Source organism: Oncorhynchus nerka, linkage group LG4 (genome assembly GCF_034236695.1).
Source record: "Oncorhynchus nerka isolate Pitt River linkage group LG4, Oner_Uvic_2.0, whole genome shotgun sequence".
In the NCBI taxonomy this organism is placed as follows: domain Eukaryota; kingdom Metazoa; phylum Chordata; class Actinopteri; order Salmoniformes; family Salmonidae; genus Oncorhynchus; species Oncorhynchus nerka.
The window spans coordinates 46,866,898-46,881,541 of record NC_088399.1 but is presented as its reverse complement, the minus strand read 5'-3'; the positions used below and the strand labels follow the sequence as shown (position 1 = coordinate 46,881,541).

Below are 14,644 nucleotides of genomic sequence, written 5' to 3'. Positions count from 1 at the left end.
GTTCTTTGTGATCCCAACACCTCGAACTTAGATTTGTCTGCCCGTAACACTTTTTTCCAATCTTCCTCTGTCCAGTGTCTGTTCTTTTGCCCATCTTAATATTTTATTTTTATTGGCTGGCTGAGATATGGCTTTTTCTTTGCAACTCTGCCTAGAAGGCCAGCATCCCGGAGTCGCCTCTTCACTGTTGATGTTGAGACCGGTGTTTTGCGGGTACTATTGAACTGCCAGTTGAGGACTTGTGAGGCGTCTGATTCTCAAACTAGACACTCTAATGTACTTGTCCTTTTGCTCAGTTGTGCACCGGGGCCTCCTATTCCTCTTTCTATTCTGGTAAGAGCCAGTTTGTGCTGTTCTTTAAAGGGAGTAGTACACAGCGTTGTACGAGATCTTCAGATTTTTTTGCAATTTCTTGCATGGCATAGCCTTCATTTCTCAGAACAAGAATAGACTGACGAGTTTCAGAAGAATGTCCTTTTGTTTCTGGTCATTTTGAGCCTGTCATCGAACCCACAAATGCTGTTGCTCCAGATACTCGACTAGTCTAAAGAAAGCCAGTTTTATTGCTTTAATCATTTCAACAGTTTTCAGCTGTACTAACATAATTGCAAAATGGTTTTCTAATGATCAATTAGCCTCTTAAAATTATAAACTTGGACTAGCTAACACAATGTGCCATTGGAACACAGGAGTGATGGTTGCTGGTAATGGGCCTATGTAAATATTCCATAAAAAATCTGCTGTTTTTCAGCTACAATAGTCATTTACAACATTAACAATGTCTTGACTGTAGAATTTGATGTTATTTTAGTGGACCAAAAAAATGATTTTTCTTTCAATAACAAGTGACCAACAAGTGCTAAGTGACCACAAACGGTAGTGTATAACTGTAGTAGTGTATAACTGTCACTGTTTTTAGAGTTAGTTCCCTTACATTTTGCATCATTCCATTACATCACATTGTTAGTTTACCTTTTCTTTCCTCTGTCACGTTTGTGTGGTTCCTCCTGAGGATTGCTAGCAAAAGTGGATCATATTAGGCTAACGAAGGCCATTACAAGTTGTGCAATAATTTCGGGACTTGTAACCTATTTGAATCATTATGGAACGCAGACCATATGTAGCAGTTTTAAGCCTGGCGCATGGTTCACGACAACTGGACCGTTGTCATCACAATTCCATTTATAGGACTACAGTTCAACCCCTATTTTATACTTTTTAAACCTATTTCATAGATTGAACCATTTCAATATGGCAACTTTCAGGATGAATCTTTTTTTTTTTATGCTCAAAAAACCAAACAGTTTTTTCTTTGCATCAATACTTTCCTAATACTAAATAATATACAAGATCAGAGTATTTTCAAATGTACCAGCTGGTGCTGAAAAGGAGAAAATGTGTGTGTTTGCATCACTTTCTTTCATTGATCCCTAACCATTCTCTTCATATTCTAGTGAGTCTATTGAAAATTCTAGTTAAAGGTACACCAAATGTAAAGGGATGGCTTTAAATAAATGGACTGAAAACCCTATTCAAAGAAAACTCCATGAGAAAGTGGCAGGGTTTTTAGCGGTTTAATTAAATGTATTTAGCACACACTAGGGAACCATGCCTGCAAAGCCCGTTATGCACCTGAATACCAACTGCGGAGAAGTGCATAGGAAAGGCGTACATTTCTTAAGTCTGAATCGGGCGCTTAGATGATAGGTGCTGCCAGCAATAGACAATGTACAAACAGAATACAGACACAGTCAACATAAAAAGTGTACATACAGAATTGACAATATAAATACAGTAAACATCAGGATTAATTGCAACAACAATGATATAATAAAAACTTTAATGTAGTGTTAACATTGACATAGTCCTGATGGTCTCCACCTGTCTGTGTTTGTTCAGACCGGAGCAGGTGGGAGGGCTACAATGCTTCAGCAGGCACTTATGACCCCCGCTACAGAGACTACTACGACCAGAACTATTGGTACAACTACAACCCTGAGGCCTACCGGGGCAGGGAGGCAGCCTACTACAACCAGCAGCCCTCCCAGCAGTACCCTGCCGCTACCACCAGGTATTCGCTTATACAGCCTTGATTGTTTTTCATTGAGATATGTCACTAATGATAGGGAAAGACTGCTGGTTAGAGGAATACAGAATGAAGGTGCAGGGTTTGAACACATGCCACAAGGGGCAATGTGTGGTCCAGAGTTAGGAGTGCTACCACTAAACCAGACTATGGCTTCTTTAGCACTTCCAGATACTCAGTCATAGTGGTTTACATTTTGTATTTTGATAAACTCGCCTCATCTACAACCAACTTTGTAGCATCCATCACACACTACAGGAGCTTGACTTTGATGCATATCATATATTTATGTTGAAGGGATGGTTCACCCAAATTACAAAATTACATATTTGTTTCTTTGCCTTGTAAGCAATTTATGGACAAGGACAAGGTGCAATCCATGGATTAGGTTTGTTGACATAGCCACTGCCACCACCTAATTTTTGGGGTATACTACCCCTTTAATGAGAGACAAGCCCTGAAATGATTGTTCTGCATTCCAATCTGTGTTAGTTATCACCCCCCAGTTTGATGTCAGTGTTGTGCCGCCTAACATGGCCAAATCCAGTTCTAATGGAGTTTCTGTGTGTAGGCCACAGGGCTATGACGACAAGTGGCGCTACTATCCTGGTTACGATGCCAGTTTTGACGATGACTACCGGCGGCAGAGGGACCAGTACAAGGACGATTTTGACCGACGGAGCGTCCACAGTGAACAGTCGGCCCACAGTCTACACAGCTCCCAAAGCCATCGCAGCCGACGCAGCAGCTTTAGCTCCCGCTCACAACAGGTGTGTGTCTATATGGATTTGCGAAAGACTCTTAATTTCCTTCCAGTGCTGGTACTTTTTTATTGGTTATTAGTATGGATCATCACGTCAGTGTGTGAATCACTTGTGTGTTGTAGTTTCTTCAAACCCTCCAAAATATTAACTTATGTACCCCCCCTCTGCCCTGTAGAGCGAGGTGTACAGGTCCCAGCCTGACCTGACAGCGGTTTACGACCCCACTGTTTCTACCCTGCCTGTGGATTACTCCTATGGACAATACCCAGAACAGATGGATCCCGGACAGAGCTTCAGCCAGTACCCCTACACCTCGGGCTACCAGGCAGACAACAGCACCTGGGTCGTCGCTGAGCAGCGTAAGAACATTGTTACTGGCAACATTCATTTGTCATTTCTGGTTTGCAGAATAGAAGAAAGAACCAGAAGGTGTTGAGTCCCATGAGTGATTCTGACTGATCTGGGGATTTTCCTGATTGCTGACCTTATCTGATTCTTGAAATGACTTGTAGCCTTTTTCCCTTTGATTTGTCTCGATTGTGCTGGTCACTGTCATGAGTTGTGGACATTGGGACAGAATTTTCAGTCTGTTCAGATTTTTGGATTGTTTAAAGTTCTCCCTCTCCCCCCTCAGCTCCTCCTCGTCCCGTTACTCCAGAGAAGTACTCGGTATCCCACCGCTGTGCCCGCTTCGGGCCAGGTGGTCAGCTCATCCAGGTCCTGCCCAACCTCCCCTCGGCCGGCCAGCCTGCTCTAGTGGAGATCCACAACATGGAGGTAACCCTGAGAACCCAACCCACGACCCAGCCTTCCAATCGGCTAAGGCCGGAATTCAGTTGTCACCCATAGCGATTTAAAGATCACTGGAAATAATCAATCTATACTGTGGTTGATTGGGATTCAAACAAATACCTGTACGGTGTGGCTTTGTGTCAATAATATCCCATGGTAATATCCATGTGATGTCAACCTTTAAATACACAAGGAGGTGATGGGATGTCCACCAAGCAGCTTGTGAAGTGTGTTGGCCATAATGAGGTTGATATCTCCAATATAGCATAATTTTGCTGAGAAGAATGTTACAGTTTAGGCAAATTCAAAATCTGGAACTTGAAGCCAGTTCCACTGCTGATTTTCATTCTTCCCCTCTAATCAGGGACTTTAGACCTGGAACACCAAGTGGGTGCTGTTAATTATCAGGTAAAACAGAAAAACAGCAGTACTCTGGATCCGTCAGGGTCCGATTTTAATACTTCTGGTATAGTAGGTAGTTGCGCTATGGGCTCTTACTTATTTTACGTCAGCTAGGTGCTGAACATGACCCTGGTGTTTCACCGTCTGCTTCGGTGGTGTTGATGCTTCTAATGAGTTAGCTAGTCTGTGTAAGACATCCTTAACTAGGGGTCTGTCATTGATTGTTGTGAGAAGGTGTGTGGTATGATCAGCATTTTAGCACATGGGTGTAAGGAAGCGAATGGATTGAGATTGGCAATCACTAGAGGAGATGGCAGTTAACTTGCAGCTCATGTATCATCAGACCGATACAGAACTAAACATACATGAAGGGTTTACCACAGCTGGTGTCTGTATAAAGCATATTTTATACCCAACGTAAGTACCCTAAGCAAAATTGCTTTCTTTCGTAGTTACATCATGTTACAGATTTTGACCTGCACAGTTGTGTGTATATTTGTGACACCCATTTTGCGTAGCTAATAAACTAGGCTTTTATAAATTAGGCAATAGAAATGCTAAACAAAGTCATTGTTTTATTATCCACCATAGGAAAAAACACAAGTTGAATAGATTGTGGAATTATGACCATTAAATGGCCTTTTGAAGTGTATTTCTTGAGCATCAATGGTTTTCCTACAGACGATGCTGCAGGACACACCAGACCAATCCGAGCTGCGCTCCTTCCCCGGACCGCTTTTGAAGTAAGAGCGTTTTGAACTTTTAACCTTAACCCCTGACGCCTAGTCTCCTAAAATGAGATAAAGATTAGGCTACATCCTAGCTATTTTCATACCCAACTGCTTAGCTACGTGTTCTACCTGCTTGTCTGTCTGTGTGAGATTGACTACATTGCAGGCGGACTATGCAGAAGGATTGATCTACGAATCCCCTTGTATCCCAAATTCTGTGCTAAAAATGAGCAATTCTGTGCTTTGCCTTGCTCAAACTGGTTCCCTCAAACAAGCTGTGTGTTGCTTTTCAAAGGGAGGAGACTCACAAGGTCGACGTGATAAAGTTCTCCCAGAACAAAGGCCTGGAGTGTGCCCGCAACAACGACCTCCTGGACAAGGACTCGGCTGCCCTCCTCTGGGACTTCATCGTGCTGCTGTGTAGGCAGAACGGGGTAAGACTGGTGGTCGGAGGTGGGACTCTTATATTATATAAGTTTCATTGTCTGTATCATAGATGCATTAAAAGACAATTAAAATATAAACATCGTGTAGACCCCTCATATTCAAATTTGGACCTTGAAGCCAGTTTCACTGCTTTTTCATTCTTCCTTTCTAATAAGTGACTGATTTAGACCTGGGACACCAAGTGGGTGCTATTTCAGGCAAAACAGAAAACCAGCAGTACACTATAGAGGTCGACCGATTAATGGGCCGATTTCAAGTTTTCATAACAATCGGAAATCTATTTTTGGGCGCCGATTTCCTATTTTATTTACATTTTTATTTTATTTTTTATACCTTTTTATTTAACTAGGCATGTCAGTTAAGAACACATTCTTATTTTCAATGACTGCGGGTGGGTTAACTGCCTTGTTCAGGGGCAGAACGGCAGATTTTCACCTTGTCAGCTCGGGGGTTCCAATTTTGCAACCGCACAGTTAACTAGTCCAACGCTCTAACCATTGCACTCCACAAGTAGCCTGCCTATTACGCAAATGCAGTAGAAGCCAAGGTAAATTGCTAGCTAGCATTAAACTTATCTTGTAAAAAAACAATTAATCATAATCACTAGTTATAACTACTAATCCAGTTTAGCAGGCTAACCAGGTGAAATTGTGTCATTTCTCTTGCGTTCATTGCACACAGTCAGGGTATATGCAACAGTTTGGGCTGCCTGGCTAATTTGCCAGAATTTTACTTAATTATGACATACATTGAAGGTTGTGCAATGTAACAAGAATATTTAGACTTAAGGATGCCACCCGTTAGATAAAATACCGAACGGTTCCGTATTTCACTGAAATAATAAGCATTTGTTTTCGAAATGATAGTTTCCGGATTCAATCATATTAATGACCAAAGGCTCGTATTTCTGTGTGTTATTATGTTCTAATTAAGTCTGATTTTATAGAGCAGTCTGACTGAGCAGCAGCAGGCCCGTAATCATTCATTCAAACAGCACTTTTGTGCGTTTTGCCCGCAGCTCTTCGCAAGCACAGCGCTGTTTATGACTTCAAGCCTATCAGCCTAATGGCTGGTGTAACCAATGTGAAATGGCTAGCTAGTTAGCTGGGTGGTGTGTGCTAATACTGTTTCAAACGTCACTCGCTTTTAGATTTGGAGTAGTTATTCCCCTTGCGCTGCAAGGGCCGCGGCTTTTGTGGAGCGATGGGTAACGATGCTTCGAGTGTGGCTGTTGTCGATGTGTTCCTGGTTCGAGCCCAGGTAGGGGTGAGGAGAGGGACGGAAGCTATACTGTTACACTGGTAATACTAAAGTGCCGATAAGAACATCCAATAGTCAAAGGTATATGAAATACAAATGGTATAGAGGGAAATAGTCCTATAAATACTATATTAACTACAACCTAAAACCTCTTACCTTGGAATATTGAAGTCTCATGTGAAAGGAACCACCAACTGTTCTCATGTTCTGAGCCAGGAACTTAAACATTAGCTTTTTTACATGGCACACATTTTTACATGGCACATATTACTTTCTTCTCCAACACTTTGTTTTTTCATTATTTCAACCAAATTGAACATGTTTCATTATTTATTTGAGGCTAAATTGATTTTATTGATGTTTTATATTAAGTTAGTGTTAATTCAGTATTGTTGTAATTGTCATTATTACAAATAAAAAAAGTTTAAAAATCGGACGATGTTAATCGGTATCGGCTTTTTGGGGCCTCCAATAATCGGTATCGGCGTTGAAAAATCCTAATCGGTCGACCTCTAGTACACTAGACACTTCAGGGTCGGATTTAAATACCCCTGTTATAGACCGTTGCATCAGACATACTTGTTGTGTGTACAGTTCATTCAGAAACTATTCACATTTTGTTATGTTACTGCCTTATTTTAAAATTGATTATATAAAATGTTTTCCTCATCAATCTACACACAATACCCCATAATGACAAAGCGAAAACAGGTTTTTAGAAATGGGAGACTGGGAGACTTGATTTTCAGTGGCGGGGATTGGGAGACTAGCCAGAATCGAGGGAAAGATGAACGTAGCAAAGTACAGAGATCCTTGATGAAAACCTGCTCCATAACACTCAGGACCTCAGGACACCTTCCAGCAGGACAACGACCCTAATCACACAGCCAAGACAATGCAGGAGTGGCTTCGGAACAAGTGTCTGACTGTTCTTGAGTGGCCCAGCCAGAGCCTGAACGAACATCTCTGGAGAGACCTGAAAATAGCTGTGTCGTGACTCTCCCCAGAGGATCTGCAGTGAAGAATGGGAGAAACTCCTCAAATACAGGTGTGCCAAGCCTGTAGTGTCATACCCAAGAGGACTCAAGCTGGAGACTTACATTTCCCTCACTAACTTTAAACATCAGCTATCTGAGCAGCTAACCAATCGCTGCAGCTGTACATAGTCCATCTGTAAATAGCCTACCCAATCTACCTACCTACTGCTCTTTTGTTTGTTTGTTTGTTTGTTGTCATTTAGCAGACGCTCTTATCCAGAGCGACTTACAGGAGCATTTAGGGTTAAGTGCCTTGCTCAAGGGCACATCGGCGAATTTGTCACCTAGTCTGCTCGGGGATTCAAACCAGCAACATTTTGGTTACCGGGCCCTTTTGCACACCAGTATCACTTCTTACACACCATCTGCTCATCATCTGCTCATCTATCACTCCAGTGTTAATCTGCTAAATTGTAATTACTTTGCTACTATGGCCTATTTATTGCCTTACCTCGTCATGCCATTTGCGCACACTGTATATAGACTTTTCTATTGTGTTATTGACTGTACGCTTGTTTATTCCATGTGTATCTCTGTGTTGTTTGTGTCGCACTGCTTTGCTTTGTCTTGGCCAGGTCGCAGTTGTAAATGAAAACTTGTTCTCAACTAGCCAACCTGGTCAAATAAAGGTGAAATAAATTTGAAAAAGAACTCAAGGCTGTAATCGCTGCCAAAAATGCTGAGTAAAGGGTCTGAAATCTTATGTAAATATGATATTTAAAAATATATGTTTATATATTTTAAAAAATATATAAATATAATATATATAAATAAATTGCTTTGTCATGGGGTATTGTCTGTAGATTGAGGGGGGGGATTTAATACATTTTAGAATACTGCTGCTGTGACAATGTGGAATAAGTCAAGGAGTCTGAATACTTTCCGATGGCACTGTATGTGTAACTGATTGATGCACACATACACACACACATTTAAAAACATTAACATGTAGTGTGTCAATTGTAAAGTCTGGTCTGTAATGTATTTTTGTTGTGTGTCAGACCCCAGTAAGACAAGCTGTCTCTAATTGGGATCCTAATAAATCAAATCAAACACAGACCGTTGCATCAGACATAGACATCAGACGATTGTGAAGACCACATACTCTTTGGTGTTTTTGTGTGGTTACTGTGTGTGTGTCAGTATGGTTCTTTATGAGGGCGTGAGTGTGTCTATGGCAAAAGTCTACTTCTCTTGAGGTCTAGTCTATCAAGCAGTGGGGATAGTGTGTGACTGATGGTATGTCTTGGTTTGCACAGTCATGACTGAAATTATTTGCACCATTTTGAAAAATATGAGCAAACAAAGACTGTATAATACAAATACTGAGCTATTTTGTATGCCCCAAAAAATTCGTAGTTTGTTATTTTATACAAATGCTCAGAGAAAGACATTTTGTTTAACAAGTTATATTTTTTTTCTCAAAGATAGTGATCAAAATGATTGGTACCCTTTCTTTCAAGACTCCTACACCCTGTCCTTGTGAGGATAATGGCACTGAGCCTTTTTCTAAAATGTTTTGAGATTGGAGAACATATTGGGAGGGATCTTAGACCATTCCTTCATACAGAAATCTTTCCAGACTGTTGATATTCTTTATTTGCGCTTATGGACTACCCTCTTTAATTCAGTCCACAGGTTTTCAATGGGGTTCAAGTCCGGAGAATGAGCTGACCATTGCAATATGTTGATTTTGTGGTCAATTAACCATTTCTTTGTGGATTTTGATGTGTGCTTGGGGTGGGGCTGGGCGATTTATTTTAGGGCTGGGTGAATTAATTTGAGTTTGAGAATTAATTTGAATTCATGTTTTAGCGCAATGTCCCAAATCAAGTTTCTTGTTTTTATGAGCGTTCCATGTCTTGTTGGTCTCTTCTCCTTCGCTCCTACTGTGCTGTGTGCACTGTGCACCTTCCCACTCGCACACAGACACTTCTTCCTCTCTGACAACAAGCAGTTTAAACTCGCCATTTGCATTTGTGGTTTGGTCCAACCGAATCGTCATATGGACACCGAATTGCTTAGACATTATTTTACTGTAATAGATGAGAACTTAACCTTTCTAACGATACCCTTTTTATGTCTCAACTCAAAATGTAGAACAAAGCAGACCATAATAAAACGAGAGTATCAATGAACATGTTGTGGAAAATGTTTACTCAGTTTCTGACGCGCATAGCATTAGATTATTCCTGACTGTTAGAAATGTAGTATATTGACCTTTTAATTCCGCATCAAAGCTTATTTAGATTTTTTAATTTTTTTTAACAAAGCTTATTTAGAGAAAAAAAACACATTGAGATGTATATCGTGACCCACCCATAAGTTTGAAAGAATCAAGATATGATTTTTACACCATATAGCCCAGTAGCTTGGGGTAATTGTCTTGCTGGAAGATCAACTTGCGGCCAAGATTCAGCCTCCTGACAGAGGCAACCAGGTTTTTGGCAAATAAATTATTTTCTTTGAGCAATTTGTATTAGTATAAAATAATTCTAATGTAAATTTGTTGTTGCATACAATATAGCTCAGTGTTCTATATTTATAGGAATTTTTGTTTATCTTTATCAAGGGTGCCAACAATTTTGGCCATGACTGTGGTGTAGGCATATATCTAAACAACCCTCTTCCTCGATCTTCCCTTTTCTCTCAGACAGTGGTTGGGACTGACATAGCTGATCTGTTGCTGAAGGAGCATCGCTCAGTGTGGTTGCCGGGCAAGTCACCTAACGAGGCCAACCTGATTGACTTCAACAACGAGCCACTGGCGCGGGCCGAGGAGGAGCCTGGGACAGGACCATTGTCCCTCCTATCAGACACCTTCATGACTGTCCCTGAGAACATAGGCAAGGAAACGGAGCGCTTCAGGGAACTGCTACTATTTGGTCGTAAGAAGGTATGAATGCCATCTACCTTGAATTTACTGGTTTATGTTAAGTGGGAGAGTAGGAGGAAATGTGTTTTTTTAGGAGACAATGTGAAAAACATGCTTTGCGACATTGTAACAGAATCGTATGAGAACTTTCCTTACTTCTAAAATGCAGTGAAAGCAGGATAAAATTGCAGAATGTGATTGTATGGGAACTTGATGCATATTCAGAAATTTTGACTGTGTGGTGTAATTACGTGTACTATAGCTATATGTGTTAACCTTTTTACTACCTGTGCTTGTGTAGGATGCCCTGGAGGCAGCCATGAAGGGAGCTCTGTGGGGCCACGCCCTGCTGCTGGCCAGTAAGATGGACAGCCGGACACATGCTCGCGTCATGACCAGGTGAGTCAAGAGAACGCATACAACCCATGCACATCGAATGGCTTTAGTCAGGGGCTTCAGCAAAAAAATAAGATTCTAAACACAGATCTATGCTGCTAGCCTGGTCCCAGATCTGCCAAACATGGTATGATAACGATCATAGGAGTTGGCTATACAGCAACAGATCTGGGACCAGAGGGTTATACTAGGAATCTAGCTAGATCTACTCAGGGTTTTCTAAAGCTAGCCAGCTTCAGTTAGCTTCATCCATGTTATGAAGGTGGATGGATAGTGATCCTTAAGCTTACCGCTAGCTTGAGTAGAACTCGGCCATGCTTGTAACTGCGCATACATGTTGCATGTGGACATCCCAGCTAGTCAAACGCCGAACTCTTTACGAAATCAAAATGAAAGAAGTTATTCAGCAGGCTAAGGTGGGAAATAGGCTACTAGAAGAGCAGTCTTTCTTTTATTCCTCGTGTCATTAATGCCGTCTTTGGTGTGAAATGCACAAGCACCTTTATCCCCTCTATCAAGATTATTTTTGTATTAAGTTATATGAAAGTTTCATTGCGCTTTAAGTTACAAATTCACCCTGTCATAAATGGGTGGCGTGATTTTGTATTTGGATACAACTATTTTTAACACAGCATTTGAAATGTTTAATTTGTCTTCCTCAAAAATGGTCTGGAGAATGAAGAGATGATGGAGGGAATCTAATTTGATTGGTCCTCAACTCGAAGCTCAAACACTTAGGTTCTTAAGAATCTCATATATAAAATATATTTTAACACTAACACTTTGTTGGTCACTACATGATTCCATATGTGTTATTTCATAGTTATAATTCTACAATGTAGAAAATAGTAAATAAATAAAAACCCTGGAATGAATAGGTGTGTCCAAACCTTTGACTGGTACTGTATATATATTTATATTTATTTTAACTGACTTGTCTAGTTCAATAAAGGTTAAGAACTAATTCTTATTTACAATGATGGCCTACCCCGACCAAACCCTCCCCTAACCCTGACGATGCTGGGCCAATTGTGCGCCGCCCTATGGAACTCCTGATCACGGACGGTTGTGATACAGCCTGGGATCGAACCATGGTCTGTAGTGATGACTGAGATGCAGTGCCTTAGACTGCTGCGCCACTTGGGAGCCCAAAGAATATCAAATATACATAAGTATTTATACTCTTTACTCAGTACTTTATTGAAGCACCCTTTGTCAGTGATTACAGCCTCAAATCTTCTTGGATGTGACGCTACAAGCCTGGCACACCTGTATTTTGGGAGTTTCTCCCATTCTTCTCTGCAGTTCCTCTCAAGCTCTGTCAGGTTAGATGGGGAGTGTCGCTGCACAGCTATTTTCAGGTCTTTCCAGAGATGTTCGATCAGGTTCAAGTCCAGTCTCTGGCTAGTCCACTCAAGGACATTCAGAGACTTGTTCCGAAGCCACTCCTGCATTGTCTTGGCTGTGTGCTTAGGGTTGTTGTTCTGTTGGAAGGTGAACCTTCGCCCCAGTCTGAGGTCCTGGGCGCTCTGGAGCAGGTTTTCATCAAGGATCTCTCTGTACTTTGCTCCGTTCATCTTTCCCTCGATGCTGACTAGTCTCCCAGTCTCTGCCGCTGAAAAACATCCCCACAGCATGATTTTGCCACCCATGCTTCACTGTAGGGATGGTGCCAGGTGTCCTCCAGACGTGACTCTTGGCATACAGGCCAAAGAGTTCCATCTCTGTTTTATCAGACCAGGGAATCTTTCTCATGGTCTGAGAGTCCTTTAGGTGCCTTTTGGAAAACTCCAAGCGGGCTGTCATGTGCCTTTTACTGAGTAGCTGCTTCCATCTGGCCACTCTACCATAAATGCCAGATTGGTGGTGTGCTGCAGAGATGTTTGTCCTTCTGGAAGGTTCTCCCATCACCTTCGCCCAGATCAGCAAAGACACGATCTTATCTCAGGAGCTCTACAGACAATTCCTTTGACCTCATAGCTTGGTTTTGGCTCTGATGTGCATTTGTCAACTGTGGTTCTTTATATAGACAGGTGTGTGTGCCTTTCCAAATCATGTGCAATCAATTGAATCTACCACAGGTGGAGTCCAATCAAGTTGTTGAAACATCTCAAGGATGATCAATGGAAGCAGGATGCACCGGAGCTCAATTTCGAGTCATATAGCAAAGGATCTGAATACTTATGTAAAGTATTTGTTTTTTATTTTTACCAAATTTTGCACAAAAAAATCAAACCCGTTTTTGCTCTGTCATTTTGGGGTATTCTGTGTAGATTGATTTAACATCTTGGTGACGGGGCAGTATTTTCACGTCCGGATGAAATGCATACCCAAATTCAACTGCCTGCTACTCATCCCCAGCATATTATTAGTAGATTTGGATAGAAAACACTCTGAAGTTTCTAGAACTGTTTGAATCATGTCTGTGAGTATAACAGAACTTATTTAGCAGGCGAAACCCCAAAGGTTGAGGTCACTCTTTTCAATGTGTTTTCATTGGGAATCCAGATTTTTAAGGGACCTTATTGCAGTTCCTATCGCTTCCACTGGATGTCAACAGTCTTTAGAAATTGGTTGAGGTTATTTCTTTTTGTAATAAAGTACAGCCATCTTGAACGAGGGTCACTTGAAGTGTACTGTTAGAGGCGCGTGACCAGAAAGCTAGCTACAGTTTGTTTTGCTCCTGTATTGAACACAGATCATCCCGTCTTCAGTTTTATCGATTATTTACGTTAAATACCTAAAGTTGTATTACAAAAGTAGTTTGAAATGTTTTGGCAAAGTTTACAGGTAACTTTTGAGATATTTTGTAGTCAAGTTGGAACCTGTGTTTTTCTGGATCAAACGCGCCAAATAAATGGACATTTTGGATATATATCGACGGAATTAATCGAACAAAAGGACCATTTGTGATGTTTATGGGACATATTGGAGTGCCAACAAAAGAAGCTCGTCAAAGGTAAGGCATGAATTATATTTTTATTTCTGCGTTTTGTGTCGCGCCTGCATGGTTGAAATATGGGTTCTCTTTTTGTTTACGGAGGTGCTATCCTCCGATAATAGCATTGTTTGCTTTCGCCGATAAGCCTTTTTGAAATCTGACATGTTGGCTGGATACACAAGTGTAGCTTTAATTTGCTATCTTGCATGTGTGCTTTAATGAAGATAGATTTTTTATAGTAATTTATTTGAATTTGTCACTCTGCATTTTCCATGGCTTTTGGCAGAGGTTAATCCATTTTAGAATAAGGCTGTAATCTCACAAAAAATTCAAGGGGTCTGAATACTTTCCAAATGCAGTGTATACACTGGGTACGAGTACTGAGTTGATGTGCACGGGTATGAGGTAATTGAGGTAGATATGTACATTTAGGTAGGGGTAAAGTGACTAGGCAACAGTGTCGTGTCTTTACTATCATTAAATGTGATACATAACAAACAGTAGATATTGGTTACTAACAATGATACAAAGAAAAGGTCAGCCTGTCTTTCGTGGTTGTAAGTGGTTAGAATGGATATTACAGATTACGTTCAAAAATGTTTTCATAGAATAGATGTTTCGGCAGTTGTCTGTATTCTCGTTCCAGGTTTATGAAATTTCTAGCTGCGGACTAGTGATTCTTGTCTAAGATTTGCTCTTATTCTGTAAGGATCGATAGTCTCAGAGTTGAACCATTTCCAGCCGTGTAGCCAATGCTCCTTTTGGTATAGTCTTGTCCTTTTGGTAGAGTTGTAGTTTAACTTCTTAAGGCTGAAATCCCATTAAGGATCGATTTGACAACAACCAGTGAAAGTGCAGGGCGGCAAATTCAAACAACAGAAATCTCATAATTAAAATTCCTCAAACATACAAG

General features: G+C 40.9%; 1 protein-coding gene across 1 annotated transcript in view; it reads left to right on the top strand.

Moving 5' to 3' along the window:
• sec16a (SEC16 homolog A, endoplasmic reticulum export factor) overlaps nucleotides 1-14,644 on the top strand; it is a 71,628-nt gene that overhangs the window by 24,141 nt on the left and 32,843 nt on the right. The window contains 8 exon segments of the mRNA XM_029657609.2: nucleotides 1,900-2,071; nucleotides 2,658-2,856; nucleotides 3,026-3,209; nucleotides 3,485-3,627; nucleotides 4,726-4,787; nucleotides 5,071-5,209; nucleotides 10,173-10,415; nucleotides 10,696-10,793. Coding sequence (XP_029513469.2) covers nucleotides 1,900-2,071; nucleotides 2,658-2,856; nucleotides 3,026-3,209; nucleotides 3,485-3,627; nucleotides 4,726-4,787; nucleotides 5,071-5,209; nucleotides 10,173-10,415; nucleotides 10,696-10,793 — 1,240 coding nt within the window.